Below are 24191 nucleotides of genomic sequence, written 5' to 3' on the forward strand. Positions count from 1 at the left end.
GTAGAGAGACAGGCAGCTAGACAGGTAGAGAGACAGGCAGCTAGACAGGCAGAGAGACAGGCAGCTAGACAAGCAGAGAGACAAGCAGAGAGACAGGCAGAGAGACAGGCAGAGAGACAGGTAGAGACAGGCAGAGACAGGCAGAGAGACAGGCAGCGAGACAGGCAGCGAGACAGGCAGCTAGACAGGTAGAGAGACAGGTAGAGAGACAGGTAGAGAGACAGGTAGAGAGACAGGTCTTACCTTGGCCTCTCTGGAGGTCTTAGTCATGTTGACAAACATCTGTCCCACCTCTCTGTCAAAGACCCTCACCCTGTCCCAGTCCAGAGTCAGAGGAGACTCTTTCCCTTTGAAAACCTACCGAACAACATTACATTTATTATGTTAGACTAATGGATCTTTGAGCACCTGTTTGGTTCTGAGAGTATCCGAGGTCATCTTTGGGTGTTGTTGAGGGAGAAGGATATAAAATATTTACTCAAAGAAGCACCCCATTCCCACATGAAACCCTCTGACAGGCTTTTTTGGGGGTAGCTCGCCTTAGCCTGTATGACAGTGGAGGCTGGTGGGAGGAGCACAAGGAGGATGGGCTCATTGTAATGGCTGAAATGGAATACATTGGAACGGAGTCAAACATGTTTTCCATATGTTTGATGGGTTTAATACCTTTCAATTTATTCCATTCCAGCCATTACAATGAGCACATCCTCCTATAGCTCCTCCCACCAGTCTACACTGCTGTAACACACAGTAGGTCTCTGGTTTGAGGGACTGGATCTAGGGTCATGGTTAGGTTCGAGGTTCGAGGTTCGGGACGAGGTTAGCCTTAAAGGAACACTTCAGGATTATTATTATTTTTTTTTTTACATAGAATAATCCTGATGTATCTTTTTAAAGCCTCGGTTTAGGGTTGGGGGCTCACCTTAGCCTGTATGACCCAGTAGGTCTCTGGTTTGAAGGACTGGATCTTGTCATGGCGCTCAACACAGAAGCCCAGTGTGGGGGTCTGACATGGCCCAAAGGAGATCAGGGATGAGTCCAGGTTACCATATTTACCCTGGAAGTACTTGGTCTGGAACCTGGAACACATTCCAAAAAACAGGATACCACCACTGGCATCAGCATAGTTGACACAATAACCTCAACATTGGCTGAATTCAAATCAGTCAAACTCTGTGGCTCTTTCTCAACAACAACAACAAAAAATCCTCTCCTCACCTTCATTGCACTGATCTGAAATAACTGACCAGGTGAAAGCCTGATGAGGGTAGGAAGGTCTAGGGTAGTATAGTTTAGTCTAGGGTAGTGTAGTCAAGTATAGACTAGGGTTGGAGAGTCTAGGGTAGTGTAGTCGAGTATAGTCTAGGGTAGGAGAGTCTAGGGTAGGGAAATGGAGTCTAGGGTAGGGAAGTCTAGGGTAGGGTAGTCTAGGGTAGGGTAGGGCAGTCTAGGGTGGGGCAGTCTAGGGTGGGGTAGGGCAGTCTGGGGTAGGGTAGCGCAGTCTGGGGTAGTGTAGGGCAGTCTGGGGTAGTGTAGTCGAGTATAGTCTAGGGTAGGGCAGTCTGGGTAGGGCAGTCTGGGTAGGGCAGTCTAGGGTAGGGCAGTCTAGGTTAGGGTAGGGAAGTCTGGGGTAGGATAGAGTAGGGCAGTCTGGGGTAGGGCAGTCTGGGGTAGGTCAGTCTGGGGTAGGGCAGTCTGGGGTAGGGCAGTCTAGGGTAGGGCAGTCTAGGGTAGGGTAGGGAAGTCTAGGGTAGGGCAGTCTGGGGTAGGGTAGGGGGGTCTGGGGTAGGGTAGGGAAGTCTGGGGTAGGGTAGGGCAGTCTAGGGTGGGACAGTCTGGGGTAGGGTAGGGCAGTCTGGGGTAGGGTTGGGAAGTCTGGGGTAGGGTTGTGAAGTCTGGGGTAGGGTTGGGAAGTCTGGGGTAGGGTTGGGAAGTCTGGGGTAGGGTTGGGAAGTCTGGGGTAGGGTTGGGAAGTCTGGGGTAGGGTTGGGAAGTCTGGGGTAGGGTTGGGAAGTCTGGGGTAGGGTAGGGCAGACTGGGGTAGGGTAGGGCAGACTGGGGTAGGGTAGGGCAGTCTGGGGTAGGGTAATGTAGAGTTGTGTATTTTTGTGTAGGTTAGTGTAGGGTTGTGTAATGTTGGGTAGGGTTGTGTAGGGTAGGATTGTGTAGGGTAGGGTTGTGTAGGGTAGGGTTGTGTAGGGTAGTGTAGTGTATTGTAGTGTTGTGTAGGGTAGTGTATTGTAGTGTATTGTAGTGTAGTGTAGTGTAGTGTAGTGTATTGTAGTGTATTGTAGTATAGTGTATTGTAGTGTAGTGTAGGGTTGTGTATTGTAGTGTAGGGTATTGTAGTGTAGTGTTGTGTAGGGTAGTGTAGTGTAGGGTAATGTATTGTAGTGTAGTGTAGTGTATTGTAGTGTAGTGTAGTGTATTGTAGTGTAGTGTAGGGTATTGTAGTGTAGGGTAATGTATTGTAGTGTAGTGTAGTGTATTGTAGTGTAGTGTAGTGTAGTGTATTGTAGTGTAGGGTAGTGTAGGGTAGTGTATTGTAGTGTAGTGTATTGTAGTGTATTGTAGTGTAGTGTATTGTAGTGTAGTGTATTGTAGTGTAGTGTAGGGTAGTGTATTGTAGTGTAGTGTAGGGTAGTGTATTGTAGTGTAGGCTAGTATTGTGTAGGGTAGTGTATTGTACTGTTGTGTAGGGTAGTGTACCAGGTGAAGGCCAACTCTCTCTGTATATATATATGTCGTGTTGGAATGGGGTGTGTTGTCGGGTCGTGTAGTGTACCGGGTGAATGCCAACTCTCTCTGTATATATGACGTGTTGGCATGGGGTGTGTTGTCGGGTCGTGTAGTGTACCGGGTGAATGCACAGCCAATGCGCAGGTCCAGCTCCTGCCGGGCGTCTACGGACAGAGCCTCGTTACGGTTGGGCTCTCCCAGCTTATTCATGGCTGCCCAGATGTCTGTGTCGGTGATGGAGCTGAACTTGGCTCGGTAGACGGTCCGTTCACTGCCGTACGGACGGTTCATCACCGGCTCAATGGCGTCCAGGACCTGGGAAAGTAACAACCTTGTAATAACTGTTATGAATAAGCTTTAATAAAACACTTTCCAACCTAGAGAGAGGGTTAAGACCAGCAGCAAGGAGAGGGTGGGTTAAGACCAGCAGCAAGGAGAGGGTGGGTTAAGACCAGCAGCAAGGAGAGGGTGGGTTAAGACCAGCAGCAAGGAGAGGGTGGGTTAAGACCAGCAGCAAGGAGAGGGTGGGTTAAGACCAGCAGCAAGGAGAGGGTGGGTTAAGACCAGCAGCAAGGAGAGACTGGGTTAAGACCAGCAGCAAGGAGAGACTGGGTTAAGACCAGCAGCAAGAAGAGGGTGGGTTAAGACCAGCAGCAAGGAGAGGGTGGGTTAAGACCAGCAGCAAGGAGAGGCTGGGTTAAGACCAGCAGCAAGGAGAGGGTGGGTTAAGACCAGCAGCAAGGAGAGGGTGGGTTAAGACCAGCAGCAAGGAGAGACTGGGTTAAGACCAGCAGCAGAGAGGGTGGGTTAAGACCAGCAGCAAGGAGAGGGTCGGTTAAGACCAGCAGCAAGGAGAGGGTGGGTTAAGACCAGTAGCAAGAAGAGGGTGGGTTAAGACCAGCAGCAAGAAGAGGCTGGGTTAAGACCAGCAGCAAGAAGAGGCTGGGTTAAGCCAAGCAGCAAGAAGAGGCTGGGTTAAGACCAGCAGCAAGAAGAGGCTGGGTTAAGACCAGCAGCAAGAAGAGGCTGGGTTAAGACCAGCAGCAAGGAGAGGGTGGGTTAAGACCAGCAGCAAGGAGAGGGTGGGTTAAGACCAGCAGCAAGGAGAGGGTGGGTTAAGAACCAGCAGCAAGAAGAGGCTGGGTTAAGACCAGTAGCAAGAAGAGGCTGGGTTAAGACCAGCAGCAAGAAGAGGCTGGGTTAAGACCAGCAGCAAGGAGAGGGTGGGTTAAGACCAGCAGCAAGTGACGCCTCTAGCACTGCAGTGCCTTAGACCGCCGAGCCACTCAGAAGGTCCTGCAGTAGTGACACAGCCTGGGATCGAACCCGGATCTGTAGTGACACAGCCTGGGATCGAACCCGGATCTGTAGTGACACAGCCTGGGATCGAACCCGGATCTGTAGTGACACAGCCTGGGATCGAACCCGGATCTGTAGTGACACAGCCTGGGATCGAACCCGGATCTGTAGTGACACAGCCTGGGATCGAACCAGGATCTGTAGTGACACAGCCTGGGATCAAACCCGGATCTGTAGTGACGCCTCTAGCACTAGAGAACGTAACGTTGCATTGGGGTTACCTCAAAGCAGATGTTCTCTCCCTCTTTGTCGCAGTCCAACCACAAAACCACGTAGTCACATCCCTTGCCTTCAACCTGGAGAAAGACAGTGACAGAATTATTATTATTATTTTACAAAGGAGACCAATCAACTGATATAGAGGGGGCGGGGCTGGAACAGCTACATGAACGATTGACAGGAAAACGACCCTGTTTCCAAAAGTCAAAACCCCTTCAGCTGTGACTAGAGACACAGACGAACCTGTAGGAACTTGACCATGTTGAGTTTGGGGTTGGCCTCCTTCTTCTCAGTAGGGGCTTTAGTGAAGAGTTCAGCTGGATCCACCTTGTCCCAGTTATTATACTTCCCTGGAGAGAGGGAGAGGGGGACCGAACAGGCACCGGAGTTATCAACTCATCCCACTAAGATTTGAGAGACAGATTGAATCCAGTCAAAAATGTAAGATTTAGCCTAAAATCAACAACAACAACAAAACCTACCTATGAAATCCAGACTCATCACGTGCCCACACACTGATGTCATCTTAAAGCGCACGCTCTGGCCTGAGAAAGTGCCCATGTACTCGTGGACCGAACATGCTCCGTTGAGACCTTTACGACTGGAGCAGCTGCCTGGGGTTAAGAAGAGAAACATGAGGGGTTAAACCTGGATCTATGGCGTCTCCTAAATGGCACACTATTCCCTATTGGTTGGCACTATATATAGTGTTATGGATCCATTTGGGACACACCCACACACACCCAGTCAACATTGTAGACTATATACTCTGAACCACTTGATGAAAAGAACCAACAGAGGAACATATAAAATCCATCCTTAAAATAATGTGACTTGTAAAAGGTGGTAATTCTCCCAGACTACCCGAGATGACTACCCGAGGAGACTACCCGAGGAGACTACCCGAGGAGACCACCCGAGGAGACCACCCGAGGAGACTACCCGAGGCGACTACCCGAGGAGACTACCCGAGGAGACCACCCGAGGAGACCACCCGAGGAGACTACCCTTGTTTAAAAAAATACCTTTTGAGGACCCATCTGGTCTACATGTGACAAGATGTGAAATGGAAAAGCTAGCTAGCTGACTTGCCTTGGTCAAACTAATCAAATATTTTTGTAGAAATGTCACAACTTATTGAAAATACAGATTCAAACTATTTCGGGAGGTTATTTTACACAAAAAAAAAACGGAAGCTAATAGCATGATTCAACTCTTATAAAAAAAAAAAAGGATTTCAAAGTATATCAAGGCTAAACCATAGCGGAAACTCCACTGCCCTTCCCCTGACCCTGTCACGGGGCTCATACTACCGGAGCTAAACGCTACGTCGTGACGAAGTAAAGTTAATGACATGCCTCTCTCAAGGCTGAATGCTAATGGCGGTACATGCATGGTAAAGACCATGGTAATGAGAGACACAACAAGCCAGTGACTGACACCCCCCCCCCCCCCCCCCCTTCTACCCATCTCTTGCTGTGAAGCTGACCCCCACCACCCTTACAATCTCAGGTGCATAAATACATCCCTGGTTCGAGACGATGGACATCAGCTCTGAACCAACCAAAGGGTACCAAGAGCAGCAGCAGCCGAGACAGAAAGCTACAGAAACACACAGAACAGCAGAGACAGAACGCTACAGAAACACACAGAACAGCAGAGACAGAAAGAGACTCCAGAACCAGAAGCCAGAACTCACTCCAGAACTCAACATGCAACAGCTCCAGGTGAGATACAAAGAGATCCATAACAACAGAAGCTGTAACTAGCCAGTGGTACTCTCCAGGTGATGTGTGATCAGGGGCTAGGGACTAGAGCTAACTTTCACTATGACTGCTCTTGATTCTCATTGGCTATGCTGTGGGGCATAATGTAAAGACAGACTATGTGCTTTGATTTTCCTCCTTTGCTATTGGCTCATTCTTTCTATTAGGCTCATTCTTATAGCAGAGTATGAGCAACAGTGCTACTGAGTGATCGACTGAGGATTTTTTTTATATGGAAGGTCAAACCATCAAAATGAATTATTCGTTTGAGTTTTGATTAGAAGGGTTTTATGGTACAAGAGTTGAATGTAGATGTAATGTAGATTTTCTGGCATTTGGATAAATTCCTTTTAACAGATTAAAGAGATGGTAAAAAAAAATAAAGTAATTTAAGCTAAGGCTAGTTTTTGTCTTTAGTTGCACAGATGTAATATTTACTCCCTGGTGTTTTATATCCACTCAGCTTCAGCTGCCAGTAGCTTAATGACAGGACATTATATCATTAAACCAGAAACAGTATATCCCTGGGTTTAACAATGATATTCAACCCCCTTGTGTTTTCTGTTTTCAACTCCAACTCAACATTGATACTCAAAACTCTGTTTTCTCCCTGTGTGTGTATTCCTATGCAGCACCTGTGTCTGCTACTCCTGTGCGTGCTGGCCCTGCGTCAGGGCCTGTGTGTGCCCCTGGGTGGCCAGTGTGTGGACGAGAGCTTCTGCACTAGCAGCCTGCAGGAGTACCACGCACAGCTAGTCAGCCTGCCCAACCGCCTCAACGAACGCAGTGTAGCCGCCTGGAACTACGTGTGAGTACCTTCACTACGGATGGACTGATTGGAAGAATGTATTAGACTATTAAAATGCATGTACAGCCACACACTTATGAGTGCTGAATCACCAAAGCATCCTTGGATACTAGGCTTCGGAGAACTGTGTGTAAATGCATGTTTCCATTCTACGGATATGTTCTTCTTCCTTCAATTGTGGCTTAGTTCCGAGTCTGACAATCTTTTGTTGTTTTCTCTTCCTCCTTCCAGGGAAAAAATTGACTTGAACCGGGTGCCTCCGGTCCTTTATGAAGCCAACTGCCTTGAAAGCCACTCCTGTACGGGTCTGGACAGCACCCTCAGGTTAGAGACCATCCCCATCACCCTCAGGATGCCCGTGCTGAGGAAAAACCCCCGCTGTACCTCCTTCTCCCTGGAGTTCGAGCCCATTAATATAGCCTGTATATGCGCCACTTCCAGACAAAGTGGATTTCTAACTGATCGATTCTAAAATATTAAAAGTATTTATTTATTTGGGCGATAAATGTTGAGGCTATAAATTAAGATTGAATGTGTGTTTTGAATGTTGTTGTTTTTTTGACAGTAGGGTAAAGATTATTATTATTATTGTTGTTGTTATTATTGTTGACATCACTCAGTATAAGTTCCAACTCTCATGTTAGTTGTTTGCCACAATGACATCGAAAATGTATTGGTCATTGGTCAAGAAGAAGTCAATTGTTCCCTTATCATCTGCTGAAGGCTTAAAACAGAAAATAAACTAATTTTACAGCACCAAAAACACGTGTTTCACTGTTGCTTTACATGGAGTTAATCATATTAGATAAGGAGTTACTCACAAGATGAACGATAACTAACTACTGCTGCTGCTGCTGGCTTTTCCCTGGTACATCGTCGTTGATTCCTAGCTTGCTAGTTGCTTTAACAGAGTAAACATTAGAGATCACTTACCTTTAGATAGGATTTTGGCAATTGACTGAGCCAGCGACGGCTTCTCCGCCACCATCAAAACTGTCTTCATGACTGGAAACAGCACAGCGACACTAAGTTAGCTAGCCGGCTGAGAACAAATAGCTGCTATTTACAAAATGTAAATAACAAAATTATATTTAGATGTGATTAGAAGTTCTAAGAAGCATAAGTGCCACGGAAAAGCTAATTGTCAAGTTAGTGGCTAGCACAAAAGAAACACAACGCCGCCATGACAGTTTCTAGATGCTCTTCCGGTTGAAAGTGTAACCTAACCGGAAGTAGATACGACATATTGGTAAATTGATTATCGGCTTGGTACGGGTCGACAGAGCTGCAAACTCTCACGCATTGACCGTGAGACACACGCGTTTGATCCTATTCTCACACTCACACGACACACCTCTTGAATCTCACGCATTGAAAAGTACTGCTTTTATTGTTTCTTCATGAGTCCGTTGTATAGTCAGTGCGTTAACTTTTCAACTGCGCTCCAAAACGTTTTGAAGTAGGCGCATCTGCGACTGCAATTTAACTTCATGAGCGTAATCTCTATCATTGTCTGTTATTTGTATATTGTTTTATTGTTATTATTATTAACAACAAATCAATACAAAGGTACATGGGGGAACACAAGTATATTTAAAGAATATACAAAGGACAATTGGGCTAGAGAGTACAATATCACATTACACAAGGACCTGAAGGGGCATACACGCATTTATACTTCTAACAGCTTTTTTTGTTGGTCAAGTATTTAATTGTCTTAAAATATTTGTTTTTGTAAGGTAAGGAAATGTGGTGTTTTGTTTGTAAATGTACATTTGTGAATATGACATTTGTCCCTCAAAAATTATGAAATTAATTTACATACAAATTTCAACTTATTTCTAAGTAAAGAATCCAAGCAGCACATCTCTCCATAATAGTGTGAAATCTTCATAAATGTGTTCAATTATAAATGTACTGATGTCTTACCACAGATTTCTTACATGAATACAATGCCCAAAAAAAGATGGAACACTGTTTCTGGGTGGTCATTACAAAGATACCATTTTTATTTATTTATTTTTTAAACTTCTTCATATAGTGGTTGGCAGGATAATATTTATGAATAATTTCAAAATACATTCCCTTAATTGTGTTAATAAGTAGGTATGTGTGTAGCAACATCTTAACTTTTTCCAAAATATCTTATCAATAAAATCATTCCAATAAGACAGTGGCTCCCAACATGTTTATAGTCCCGTAACCCTTCAAACATTCGTCCTCCAGCTGCGTACCCCCTCTAGCACCAGGGTCAGCTGTACCCCCTCTAGCACCAGGGTCAGAGCCCTCTCGAATGTTGTTTTTTGCCATCATTGTAAGCCTGCCACACACACACTATTTGATACATTTATTAAACTTAAGAATGAGTGTGAGTTTTTGTCACAACCCAGCTCGTGGGAAGTGACAAAGAGTTCTTCAAGAGCTCCAGGGCACAAATAATAATCATCAATAATTTAACTCACCACAGGTTAATGAGAAGGGTGTGCTTGAAAAGATGCACATAATGGCAGTGTTGGGTTGTACTAGAGAGAGTTTCGGTCTTAAATCATTTTCCACACAGCCTGTGCCTGTATTTAGTTTTCATGCTAGTGAGGGCCTGGAATCCACTCTCACATAGGTACGTGGTTGCAAAGGGCATCAGTGTCTAACATGCTGACCACACCGCTCGCATCGCGTGCCGCGAGCTTTGCAAAATAAATGTACACTTACATGCGCCAATGAGCGTCTGTGTTGCCAAGCTCTAAAATAGAAGTAAATTCTATTTGTGACACTGAACGCGGTGCATGTCCTGCCTTTCCCATCTCCTCATTGGTTTATAGAAGCAGATACCCGCGTGCCATCTCCTCATTGGTTATCACCATGTGGGTGATTGAAAGTTGAACTGAGGTAGGTCAGTCGTGGGAATACTATGAACATTTAGATGCCGATCACCATATAAAGTCAAAAGAAGAAAAAGCCTGGAAGGAGGAGAGGTGACTAGAAACGATTTGGTTTTATGTGTCGATTAATTGTGGGAGTAGAGGACCTTGTGCATTTCAGGTAAAATAAGAACTCAACATTTATATCCCAGGGAAAATTAGCTAGCAACAGCAAGCTAGCTAAATAGGACAAATTAGCTAGCAACTGAAAGCTAGCTAGCTAAATTGCCATACATTTTTAATGCTTTTCGACCTGTCCCAAAATTAATATAATTGGCACAGAGTTTGTTTTGATATTTCAAGCTATGTGTCGTGATTGCGTTTGGTGTGGAGGGACAAAATCAATTTGCGCACGATGGTGCACGCTCGCGTCCATTCTGGGCATGGTGTTAACAGCGAGATTTGCTAAGGCAAGATACTCTGAGCGCAGCCCAATCCAGAAATCTGGCAGTGGCTTCTGATTGAATTACATTTTCACAGAACCGCTTGTTGCAATTTCGATGAGGGTCTCTTGTTCAGATATAGGTAAGTGGACTGGAGGCAGGACATGAAAGGGATAACAAATCCAGTTGTTTGATTCGTCCGTTTCGGGTAAGTACCTGCGTAATTGCGCACCCAGCTCACTCAGGTGCTTCGCTATATCACATTTGACATTGTCCGTAAACTTGAGTTCATTTGCACACAGAAAATCATACAATGATGGAAAGACCTGTGTGTTGTCCTTGTTAATGCAGACAGAGAAGAGCTCCAACTTGTTCCTGTAATCCTAGATTCAGATCATTCAGGTGAGAAAAAACATCACCCAGACAGGCCAGTTGTGTGAGAAACTCGTCATCATGCAAGCAGTCAGACAAGTTAAAATTATGTTCAGTAAAGAAAACTTTAAGCTCTTCTCTCAATTTAAAAAAACGTGTCAATACTTTGCCCCTTGATAACCTGCGCACTTCTGTATGTTGTAATGCCCATATCATTGCATGGTGCAGAAAATACACGAGAGTTCAGGGGCCTTGCTTTAACAAAGTAAACCATTTTCATTGTAGTGTCCAAAACGTTTTCCAAGCTGTCAGGTATTCCCTCGGCAGCAAGAGCCTCTCGGTGGATGCTGCAGTCTACCCAAGAGCCTCTAGGTGGATGCTGCAGTGTACCCAAGAGCCTCTAGGTGGATGCTGCAGTGTACCCAAGTGGCGCCGGGAGCAACTGCTTGCACGCACGTTACCACTCCACTATGTCTCCCTGTTATGGCTTTTGCTCCATCAGTACAGATACCAACACATCTTGACCACCAAAGTCCATTTGATGTCACAAAGCTGTCCAGTAATTTAAAGATATCCTCTCATGTCCTGGTTTCCAGTGGTTTGCAGAAGAGGATGTCTTCCTAAACTGACCCCCCATAAACGTAACAGACATATACCAGGAGCTGTGCCAGGGCCGCCACCTCTGTTGACCCATCCAGCTGTAACAGACATATACCAGGAGCTGTGCCAGGCCTGTTGACTCATCCAGCTGTAACAGACATATACCAGGAGCTGTGCCAGGCCTGCCACATCTGTTGACCCATCCAGCTGTAACAGACATATACCAGGAGCTGTGCCAGGCCTGTTGACTCATCCAGCTGTAACAGACATATACCAGGAGCTGTGCCAGGCCTGCCACATCTGTTGACCTATCCAGCTGTAACAGACATATACCAGGAGCTGTGCCAGGCCTGCCACGTCTGTTGACTCATCCAGCTGTAACAGACATGTACCAGGAGCTGTGCCAGGCCCGCCACATCTGTTGACTCATCCAGCTGTAACAGACATATACCAGGAGCTGTGCCAGGCCTGTTGACTCCTCCAGCTGTAACGCATAGAATTCACTGGCTTGTATGCGAAGCAGTAATTGTTTCAAAACATCTCCTGCCATGTCACTGATGCGTCGGGAAACAGTGTTGTTTGATGAAGACATTGTCTGAATAGTTTTTTGGCCTTTCCCCCCAGCATTGTCCCAGCCATATCCACAGCAGCAGGAAGAATGAAGTCCTCCACAATAGTATGGGTCCTGCCTGTCCTAGTGACACGGTAGCTCACCTTATAAGACTCTTCTAGCCACTTCTTATTAATGGTATCTGTTGCTTTTATACATGTCTTACTACTCGAAAGTCATCTTTATTCTCGCTCAAAAAAACTCCCGTGGCTTATTTTTCAAATGGTCATGTTTTTTTCTAAATGTCTGCGCAGGAGTGAAGGTTTCATTGAGTTGTGAGATAATACTTTTGCACATTTAACACACTGTGGCTGAGGAAAGACACTTCTCCCAATACAAGTGAACCCCAAATCAATGTAGTTCTCATCAAATTTGCGCCTCTTCGATGGTCCAACGTCCCTGTCTGTTGTTTGGTGCTTTCCCGGGTAAGGGGGCAGTAGCTCTTCGGCTGCATCAGATTCACAACTGTCAGTGTCCATGCTAGCTGTGCTAACAACAAATGTAGAATTACTGATGCTAGCATTGGATGTGCTCGTGGAAACAGAACAACTTGTGTCATTTACAGGTGCAGGTATAGTACTAACGTCTCAAAACTCTCTACTACCAAAAATGAACATACAATCACATTAACCGTTACTCTCTTAACGGTCTGTATGTAGCCAAACGTAGCTGCTGCTAATTCCGTTTGGTCAAAAATGTATAAATGTAGCAGTACTACTGTAGCAGTACTACCAGTAGTACTACCAGTAGAGCTGGTATGTGTCTCTATGGAAACAGAACAACTTGTGTCGACAGGTGCAGGTGTAGTGCTGCTAGAGCTGGTATGTGTCTCTATGGAAACAGAACAACTTGTGTCGACAGGTGCAGGTGTAGTACTGCTGGTAGTAGCAGTACTACCAGTAGAGCTGGTATGTGTCTCTATGGACGCGGGTCTTACTTTTTTTATACATTTTTGACCAAACGGAATTAGCAGCGGCTACGTTTGGCTACATACAGACCGTTAAGAGAGTAACGGTTAACGTGATTGGATGTTCATTATTTGACTAGGCTACCTATATTTGACATGTTGTTGTTATTTCGCTGAACACTAAATGGTTTAATTTTATTTTTGGCAGTAAAACGAGGCTCCTCAGGTGAGAAAAAAACCTCAAGCAAATGTATAGCCCTGTTGGAAAATGTGAAATTTTCCCCCAGAGTTAATTTTTTAATTTTTTAAAATGTGAATCACATTTTTATTTGGCAGCATTGCGTGTACCCCAGTTTGGGAATACCTGCAATAAGGCATGACATAAGGTATAGATAGATACAACATCCTGTTGTAACAAGGCTCGTAGTATTGTTGAATGAACCAAAAGAAAAACAAATCTTTCCTACTGATGAGTAAACGGGGGTTATTTGTAGGTATGTTTTGAGACGTTCCTGGCTTGCTACAGCACTGTGAACCATGTCACATTGAAGCATACGATTGGCCTAGTTATGTTGGGGATCAAGGGGATTGGATGCATTTTACGTCCCCCTTTACATTCTTGAGCATCTGTTGAAGACAATAAGGGAGATATAGTGCCTTCTGAAAGTATTCAGACCCCTTGGCTTTTTGCTAGGTTACACCTGGGGTGGCAGGGTAGCCTAGTGGTTAGAGGGTTGGACGAGTAACCGAAGGGTTGCAAGTTCAAGTCCCCAAGCTGACAAGGTAGAAATCTGTTGTTCTGCCCCTCAACAAGGCAGTTAACCTACTAGGCCATCATTGAAAATAAGAGTTTGTTTTTAACTGACTTGCCTAGTAAAATAAAGAAATTCTAAAGTTGATTACTTTGTTCCCCCCCCCCATCAATCTATACACAATACCCCATAATGTCATCACAATACCCCATAATGACATCACAATACCCCATAATGACATCACAATACCCCATAATGACATCACAATACCCCATAACGACATCACAATACCCCATAATGACATCACAATACCCCATAATGACATCCCAATACCCCATAACGACATCACAATACCCCATAATGACATCACAATACCCCATAATGACATCACAATACCCCATAATGACATCACAATACCCCATAACGACATCACAATACCCCATAACGACATCACAATACCCCATAACGACATCACAATACCCCATAATGACATCACAATACCCCATAACGACATCACAATACCCCATAATGACATCACAATACCCCATAATGACATCACAATACCCCATAATGACATCACAATACCCCATAACGACATCACAATACCCCATAATGACATCACAATACCCCATAATGACATCACAATACCCCATAATGACATCACAATTCCCCATAATGACATCACAATACCCCATAATGACATCACAATACCCCATAATGACATCACAATACCCCATAATGACATCACAACACCCCATAACGACATCACAATACCCCATAATGACATCACAATACCCCATAATGACATCACAATACCCCATAACGACATCACAATACCCCATAATGACATCACAATACCCCATAATGACATCACAATACCCCATAATGACATCACAATACCCCCATAACGACATCACAATACCCCATAATGACATCACAATACCCCATAATGACATCACAATACCCCATAATGACATCACAATACCCCATAATGACATCACAATACCCCATAATGACATCACAATACCCCATAACGACATCACAATACCCCATAATGACATCACAATACCCCATAATGACATCACAATACCCCATAATGACATCACAATACCCCATAATGACATCACAATACCCCATAACGACATCACAATACCCCATAATGACATCACAATACCCCATAATGACATCACAATACCCCATAATGACATCACAATACCCCCATAACGACATCACAATACCCCATAATGACATCACAATACCCCATAATGACATCACAATACCCCATAACGACATCACAATACCCCATAATGACATCACAATACCCCATAATGACATCACAATACCCCATAATGACATCACAATACCCCCATAACGACATCACAATACCCCATAATGACATCACAATACCCCATAATGACATCACAATACCCCATAACGACATCACAATACCCCATAATGACATCACAATACCCCATAATGACATCACAATACCCCATAATGACATCACAATACCCCCATAACGACATCACAATACCCCATAATGACATCACAATACCCCATAATGACATCACAATACCCCATAACGACATCACAATACCCCATAATGACATCACAATACCCCATAACGACATCACAATACCCCATAATGACATCACAATACCCCATAATGACATCACAATACCCCATAATGACATCACAATACCCCATAATGACATCACAATACCCCATAATGACATCACAATACCCCATAATGATATCACAATACCCCATAATGACATCACAATACCCCATAATGACATCACAATACCCCATAACGACATCACAATACCCCATAATGACATCACAATACCCCATAACGACATCACAATACCCCATAACGACATCACAATACCCCATAATGACATCACAATACCCCATAACGACATCACAATACCCCATAACGACATCACAATACCCCATAACGACATCACAATACCCCATAATGACATCACAATACCCCATAACGACATCACAATACCCCATAATGACATCACAATACCCCATAACGACATCACAATACCCCATAATGACATCACAATACCCCATAACGACATCACAATACCCCATAATGACATCACAATACCCCATAATGACATCACAATACCCCATAATGACATCACAATTCCCCATAATGACATCTCAATACCCCATAATGACATCACAATACCCCATAATGACATCACAATACCCCATAATGACAAAGCAAAAACAAGTTTTTAGAATTTTTGCAAATTTATAAAAATAAATATTACACTGAAACATTAAATTTACATAATTATTCAGACCCTTTTCTTAGTACTTTGTTGAAGCACCTTTGGCAGTGATTACAGCCTTGAGTCTTCTTGGGTGTGACACTACAAGCTTGGCACACCTGTATTTGGGGAGTTTCTCCCATTCTTCTCTGCAGATCCTCTCAAGCTCTGTCAGGTTGGATGGGGAGTGTTGCTGCACAGCTATTTTCAGGCCTCTCCAGAGATGTTCGATTGGGTTCAAGTCCGGGCTCTGGAAGTGCCACTCAAGGACATTCAGAGACTTGCCCCGAAGCCACACGTGTGTTGTCTTGGCTGTGTGCTTAGGGTAGTTGTTCTGTTGGAAGGTGAACCTTCGCCCCCAGTCTGAGGTCCTGAGCTCCCTGGAGCAGGTTTTCATCAAGGATCTCTCTGTACTTTGCTCCGTTCATCTTTACCCTGATCCTGACTAGTATCCCAGTCCCTGCCGATGAAAAACATCCCCACAGCATGATGCTCCCACCACTATTCTTCACCGTAGGGATGGTACCAGGCTTCCTCCAGACGCGACACTTGGTATTCAGGCCAAATAGTTCAATCTTGGTTTCATCAGACCAGAGAATCTTGTTTCTCATGGTCTGAGGGTCTTTAGGTGCCTTTTGACAAACTCCAAGTGACCTGTCATATGCCTTTTACTGAGGAGTGGTTTCCGTCTGGTCACTCTACCATAAATGCCTGATTGGTGGAATTCTGCAGAGATAGTTGTCCTTCTGGAAGGTTCTCCCATCTCCACAGAGGAAGTCTGGAGCTCTGTCTGAGTGGCCATTGGGTTCTTGGTGACCTCCCTGACCAAGGCCCTTCTCCCCCTATTGCTTAGTTTAGCTGGGCAGCCAGCTCAAGGAAGAGTCTTGGTGGTTCCAAACTTCTTCCATTGAAAAATGATGGAGGCCACTGTGTACTTGGGGACCTTCAATGCTGCAGAAATGTTCTGGTACCCTTCCCCAGATCTGTTACTCGACACAATCCTGTCTCAGAGCTCTATGGACAAATCCTCTGACCTCATGGCTTGGTTTTACTATCACATGCACTGTCAACTGTGGGACTTAAATGTGATTTGCAAATATTTGCTTTGTCACTATGGGGTATTGTGTATAGATTGATGAGGGGAAACAAACAATTGAATCAATTTTAGAATAAGGCTGCAACGTAACAAAATGTGTAAAAAGTCAAGGGGTTTGAATACTGAATGCACTGAAATTCAGGGTGCTATTTTCTCTTATGGCCAGTAGATGGCAGAAGAGGCTATCACAAATGTTTTGATGCTCTTCATTCTGATTCGACTCTTCACCATGGAACAGGCGGGTGACTGACAGTGGTGTCCCCGTGGAGAGTCTATTAAATGACTAACTCCTAATCCTATGAGTACCTCGGTTTCAAGAGGCCTTGCAAGGTCTAATCAACAACAACAACAAAAAAGCCTAAATAAACATCTTCATTTTACCGTACTGTTCATGTATTTTAATACGCTGTTTATTTTAGAGAAATAAAACGATATTACTGGCAGTTAGCCATAGGACTGTTTCCCCTCTTGGTGACACTTCAGTTCTGAGAGTTGGGGGTGGAGGGGTCACAGGGGAGAAGGTGGGGAGTTGGGGGGGGGGGGGGGGGGGGGGGGTGACTGGATCTTTTTGTGGGGTGGGGGGCAGCTGGATATTTTTGTAGGGTGGAGGGGGGGTAGCTGGATCTTTCTGTAGGGTGATGGGGTGGAGGAGGGGTAGCTGGATCTTTCTGTAGGGTGATAGAGGGTGGAGGGGGGGTAGCTGGATCTTTCTGTAGGGTGATGGGGTGGAGGGGGGGTAGCTGGATCTTTCTGTAGGGTGATGGGGTGGAGGGGGGGTAGCTGGATCTTTCTGTAGGGTGATAGAGGGTGGAGGGGGGGGGTAGCTGGATCTTTCTGTAGGGTGATAGAGGGTGGAGGGGGGGGGTAGCTGGATCTATTTGTAGGGTGATGGGCTGGGGGGGGGGGGTAGCTGGATCTATTTGTAGGGTGATGGGCTGGGGGAGGGTAGCTGGATCTATTTGTAGGGTGATGGGCTGGGGGGGGGTAGCTGGATCTATTTGTAGGGTGATGGGCTGGGGGGGGTAGCTGGATCTATTTGTAGGGTGCTGGGCTGGGGGGGGTAGCTGGATCTATTTGTAGGGTGATGGGCTGGGGGGGGGTAGCTGGATCTATTTGTAGGGTGATGTGCTGGGGGGGGGTAGCTGGATCTATTTGTAGGGTGATGGGCTGGGGGGGTAGCTGGATCTATTTGTAGGGTGATGGGCTGGGGGGGGTAGCTGGATCTTTTTGTAGGGTGATGTGCTGGGGGGGGGTAGCTGGATCTATTTGTAGGGTGGAGGGGGGGTAGCTGGATCTTTTTGTAGGGTGGAGGGGGGGTAGCTGGATCTTTCTGTAGGGTGATGGGGTGGAGGAGGGGTAGCTGGATCTTTCTGTAGGGTGATAGAGGGTGGGGGGGTAGCTGGATCTTTCTGTAGGGTGATAGAGGGTGGGGGGGGTAGCTGGATCTTTCTGTAGGGTGATAGAGGGTGGGTGGTAGCTGGATCTTTCTGTAGGGTGATAGAGGGTGGGGGGGTAGCTGGATCTTTCTGTAGGGTGATAGAGGGGGAGGGGTAGCTGGATCTTTCTGTAGGGTGATAGAGGGGGGGGGTGGCTGGATCTTTCTGTAGGGTGATAGAGGGTGGAAGGGGGGGGTAGCTGGATCTTTCTCTAGGGTGATAGAAGGTGGAGGGGGGGTAGCTGGATCTTTCTGTAGGGTGATAGAGGGTGGGGGGGGGTAGCTGGATCTTTCTGTAGGGTGATAGAGGGTGGAGGGGGGGTAGCTGGATCTTTCTCTAGGGTGATAGAGGGTGGAAGGGGGGTAGCTGGATCTTTCTGTAGGGTGATAGGGTGGAGGGGGGGTGGCTGGATCTTTCTGTAGGGTGATGGGGTGGAGGGGGGGTAGCTGGATCTTTCTGTAGGGTGATAGGGTGGGGGGGGGGGGTGGCTGGATCTTTCTGTGGGGTGATGGGGTGGAGGGGGTAGCTGGATATTTCTGTAGGGTGATAGAGGGTGGAGGGGGGGGTAGCTGGATCTTTCTGTAGGGTGATAGAGGATGTGCCCTCTGTCTGAGAACCATCCCCTGCTTCCCTGACTGTTGACTAAATGTCTCCACGCCCTCTAACAGATGCATATGTATGCAAATGAATTAGCGGTCAGTTCTTCAAAGCTCAAAATGTGTTGCTATTTATTATAGATGGATGATGTAGCCTAGAAATACACAACTAAAGGGACTCTGGCTTCCCCAGTGGCTGTAGTCACCCACTGTAGTATCTTACATTGAGAATCAGGCTGACGGTAACATTTATAGGTGACATCTGAAGGTGACATCTATAGGTGACATCTGAAGGTGACATCTGAAGGTGACATCTGAAGGTGACATCTGAAGGTAACATCTGAAGGTGACATCTAAAGGTGACATCTGAAGGTGACATCTGAAGGTAAGGGACTCTGGCTTCCCCAGTGGCTGTAGTCACCCACTGTAGTATCTTACATTGAGAATCAGGCTGACGGTAACATTTATAGGTGACATCTGAAGGTAACATCTGAAGGTGACATCTATAGGTGACATCTGAAGGTGACATCTGAAGGTGACATCTGAAGGTGACATCTAAAGGTGACATCTGAAGGTGACATCTGAAGGTAACATCTGAAGGTGACATCTGAAGGTGACATCTGAAGGTATCATCGGAAGGTAACATCTAAAGGTAACATCTGAAGGTAACATCTGAAGGTGACATCTGAAGGTGACATCTAAAGGTGACATCTGAAGGTGACATCTATAGGTGACATCTGAAGGTGACATCTGAAGGTGACATCTGAAGGTAACATCTGAAGGTAACATCTGAAGGTGACATCTATAGGTGACATCTATAGGTGACATCTGAAGGTGACATCTGAAGGTAACATCTGAAGGTGACAGCTGAAGGTGACATCTGAAGGTGACATCTGAAGGTGACATCTATAAGTGACATCTGAAGGTAACATCTGAAGGTGACATCTATAAGTGACATCTGAAGGTAACATCTGAAGATTTCACAACATTTCATAATGATGCATATTTATAAACACACAGACTCATGTTGATGTGTACAGAAAGTGGGGGAAAGGTATTTATATGTAAATTAGTGTGTGAATGTGCGTGTGTGTGTGTTGGTGTAGTGGATGGGGTGTGTACCACAGCTGGTCAGAGAATGTATGAGTCACCATTTAAATGGCCGTCAGTGTGGAACCACCCGGCAATGATTCCCAATGTTTCCCAATGAATCCTGAGTGATCCTGATTGATCCTGAGTGATCCTGAGTGATCCTGATTGATCCTGAGTGATCCTGAGTGATCCTGAGTGATCCTGAGTGATTCTGAGAGATCCTGAGTGATCCTGAGTGATCCTGAGTGATCCTGATTGATCCTGAGTGATCCTGATTGACCCTGAGAGATCCTGAGTGATCCTGATTGATCCTGAGTGATCCTGATTGATCCTGAGTGATCCTGAGAGATCCTGAGTGATCCTGAGTGATCCTGAGAGATCCTGAGTGATCCTGATTGATCCTGAGTGATCCTGAGTGATCCTGATTGATCCTGAGTGATCCTGAGTGATCCTGAGTGATCCTGAGTGATCCTGATTGATCTTGAGTGATCCTGAGTGATCCTGAGTGTTCCTGATTGATCTTGAGTGATCCTATTTGCAGTGTTACTGAGTGGACTATCCTGGTTAAATACATATAAGGAATCCCTGCACATTGACTCCGTACCGGTACCCTCTGTATAGCCTTGTTATTGTTATTGTTATTTTTTACTTTAGTTTATTTAGTAGATATTTTTCTTAACACGTATTTTTCTTAAAACTGCATTGTTGGTTAAGGGCTTGTAAGTAAGCATTTGACTGTAAGGTCTACTACACCTGTTGTATTCAGCATTTCACTGTAAGGTCTACTACACCTGTTGTATTCAGCATTTCACTGTAAGGTCTACTACACCTGTTGTATTCAGCATTTCACTGTAAGGTCTACTACACCTGTTGTATTCAGCATTTCACTGTAAGGTCTACTACACCTGTTGTATTCAGCATTTCACTGTAAGGTCTACTACACCTGTTGTATTCAGCATTTCACTGTAAGGTCTACTACACCTGTTGTATTCAGCATTTCACTGTAAGGTCTACTACACCTGTTGTATTCAGCATTTCACTGTAAGGTCTACTACACCTGTTGTATTCAGCATTTCACTGTAAGGTCTACTACACCTGTTGTATTCAGCATTTCACTGTAAGGTCTACTACACCTGTTGTATTCAGCATTTCACTGTAAGGTCTACTACACCTGTTGTATTCAGCATTTCACTGTAAGGTCTACTACACCTGTTGTATTCAGCATTTCACTGTAAGGTCTACTACACCTGTTGTATTCAGCATTTCACTGTAAGGTCTACTACACCTGTTGTATTCAGCATTTCACTGTAAGGTCTACCTACACCTGTTGTATTCAGCATTTCACTGTAAGGTCTACTACACCTGTTGTATTCAGCATTTCACTGTAAGGTCTACTACACCTGTTGTATTCAGCATTTCACTGTAAGGTCTACTACACCTGTTGTATTCAGCATTTCACTGTAAGGTCTACTACACCTGTTGTATTCAGCATTTCACTGTAAGGTCTACTACACCTGTTGTATTCAGCATTTCACTGTAAGGTCTACTACACCTGTTGTATTCAGCATTTCACTGTAAGGTCTACTACACCTGTTGTATTCAGCATTTCACTGTAAGGTCTACTACACCTGTTGTATTCAGCATTTCACTGTAAGGTCTACTACACCTGTTGTATTCATCATTTCACTGTAAGGTCTACTACACCTGTTGTATTCAGCATTTCACTGTCAGGTCTACTACACCTGTTGTATTCAGCATTTCACTGTAAGGTCTACTACACCTGTTGTATTCGGCGCATGTGGCAAATAACATTTGATTTGATTTTGAGATGGAAGGAGAGAGAGAGGAAGTGGGAAAGGAGGTAAAGAATGAATGATGTAGTCAGAGAGACTGAATGATGTAGTCAGAGAGACTGAATGATGTAGTCAGAGAGACTGATGTAGTCAGAGAGACTGAATGATGTAGTCAGAGAGACTGATGTAGTCAGAGAGATTGAATGATGTAGTCAGAGAGACTGAATGATGTAGTCAGAGAGACTGATGTAGTCAGAGAGATTGAATGATGTAGTCAGAGAGATTGATGTAGTCAGTGAGACTGAATGAAATAGTCAGAGAGACTGAAAGATGTAGTCAGAGAGACTGAATGATGTAGTCAGAGAGACTGAATGCTACTTGTTTGATTCTGTAACAGACTTTCTGACCCTGGCATGGTGTGAACATCTGTTTTCTGACCCGTTGGTTGGTTGGGTGAATAGATCGGTGACTCTGTGGAACATTAGGTTACACTGTTCTCCTGTCCAATTCCGTTACCATGTGAGCCAGCATGTCTGTAGCAGCTAGGGTTGCCATGGTGACGTGTTTGCTCCCATTTCTTCTTGGCCGTGCCAGATCCGTTCATGGATGCTGCTGGTACCCACATCCTTCCTCTGGTTGGCTCTGATTTGAGGTGAGATTCCTAGCAGTTATAGATTCATACCGTCATTGTGATAACCATGTGTGTGAACACTAATCAGTCAGAGGTTCTAACAGCATATTTTCCCATTATGTTGGTACAGAGAAAGCACATACAGTGTCTTCTGAAATTTTTCACAATCCTTCTTCCACGTTTTGCAGCCTTATTAGTATTAAATAGTTTTTTTTTCTCCTCATCAATCTACACACAATACCTCATAATGACATCACAATACCCCATAATGACATCACAATACCCCATAATGACATCACAATACCCCATAATGACATCACAATACCTCATAATGACATCACAATACCCCATAATGACATCACAATACCCCATAATGACATCACAATATCCCATAATGACATCACAATACCTCATAATGACATCACAATACCCCATAATGACATCACAATACCCCACAATGACATCACAATACCCCATAATGACATCACAATTCCCCATAATGAAAAAGCCAAAACAGGAGCTCTATGGACAATTCCTTCGACCTCATGGCTTGGTTTGTGCTCTGACATGCACTGTCAACTGTGGGACCTTATATAGACAGGTGTGTGCCTTTCCAAATCATGGCCAATCAATTGAATTTACCACAGGTAGATGCCAATCACGTTGTAGAAACATCTCAAGGATGAACAATGGAAACAGGACGTACCTGAGTTAAGTTTTGAGTCTCATAGCAAAGGGTCTGAATACCTATTTATTCTGTTTATTATTTTTAATACATTTGCAAAAAATATCTATAAATCTGTTTTCACTTTGTCATTTTGGGGTTTTGTGATGTCATTATGGGATATTTTAATGTGATTATGGGGTATTGTGTGTAGATTGCTGATTATTATTTATTTTTTAAATCCATTTTAGAATAAGGCTGTAACGTAACAAAATGTGGAATAAGTCAAGGGGTCTGAATACTTTCCGAATGCACTGTATATGCACGCAGACACTCCTCTGCGCCATCCGACCAACCACCAAACAGGCAAAGCGTCAATACATGACTAAGATTGAATGGCTACACTGGCTTTGATGCTCGTCGGGTGTGGCAGGGCTCGCAAACTATCACGGATTACAATGGGAAACCCAGCCGACAGCTGCCCAGTGACACGAGCCTACCAGACGATGTTCGCTTTGAGGCACACAACACTGAACCATGCGTAAGAGCACCAGCTGTTCCGTAGCCGATGTGAGTAAGACCTTTAAAAATACCTTTAAACAGGTTAACATTAAGAAGGCTCGAAGGCCGTCGTCAAGTTTGCCGATGACACAACGGTGGTAGGCCTGATCACCAACGACGATGAGACAGCCTATAGGGTGGAGGTCAGAGACCTGACAGTGTGGTGCCAGGACTACAACCTCTCCTTCAACGTCAGTAAGGACTATAAGAAAACACATCGACCAGCTGTAGTGGAGACGGTCGAGAGCTTCAAGTTCCTCGGTGTCCACATCACTAAGGACCTATCATGGTCCACACACACCAACACAGTTCTGAAGAGGGCACAACAACGTCTCTTCCCCCTCAGGAGGGTGAAAAGATTTGGCATGGGGCCAAATTCTGCAGCGACACCATTGACAGCATCTTGACTGGCTGCATCACTGCTTGGTATGGCAACAGCAGGGCGCTGCAGAGGGTAGTGGGTACGGCCCAGTACTTCACTGTGGCAGAACTCCCTGCCATCCAGGATCTCAATATCAGGCTGTGTCAGAGGAAGGCCCTAAAAATGGTCAACGACTCCAGCCACCCAAGCCACTCCATACCACACACTGGACTCTAT

General features: G+C 45.0%; 2 protein-coding genes across 2 annotated transcripts in view; one reads left to right on the forward strand and one right to left on the reverse strand.

Moving 5' to 3' along the window:
- The window catches only part of top3b (DNA topoisomerase III beta), a 29319-nt gene extending 21212 nt beyond the window's left edge, over positions 1-8107 (reverse strand). Inside the window, exons 1-7 of the mRNA XM_020470105.2 lie at positions 7825-8107; positions 4800-4931; positions 4561-4667; positions 4320-4394; positions 2858-3054; positions 923-1079; positions 244-357 (exon numbers count right to left, since the gene is read on the reverse strand). Coding sequence (XP_020325694.2) covers positions 244-357; positions 923-1079; positions 2858-3054; positions 4320-4394; positions 4561-4667; positions 4800-4931; positions 7825-7894 — 852 coding nt within the window. The 5' untranslated portion in view covers positions 7895-8107. The remainder of the gene's footprint in view (positions 1-243; positions 358-922; positions 1080-2857; positions 3055-4319; positions 4395-4560; positions 4668-4799; positions 4932-7824) is intronic.
- Positions 5880-7643, forward strand: LOC109877874 (uncharacterized). The gene is made up of 3 exons (XM_020470106.2): positions 5880-6044; positions 6716-6891; positions 7123-7643. Exons 1-3 carry the CDS (start codon positions 6030-6032, stop codon positions 7361-7363), a joined length of 432 nt encoding a protein of 143 aa, XP_020325695.1. The 5' UTR covers positions 5880-6029; the 3' UTR covers positions 7364-7643.
- Positions 8108-24191: the final 16084 nt, after the last annotated feature.

The sequence above is a fragment of the Oncorhynchus kisutch genome, linkage group LG3 (assembly GCF_002021735.2).
Source record: "Oncorhynchus kisutch isolate 150728-3 linkage group LG3, Okis_V2, whole genome shotgun sequence".
NCBI classification, from domain to species: domain Eukaryota; kingdom Metazoa; phylum Chordata; class Actinopteri; order Salmoniformes; family Salmonidae; genus Oncorhynchus; species Oncorhynchus kisutch.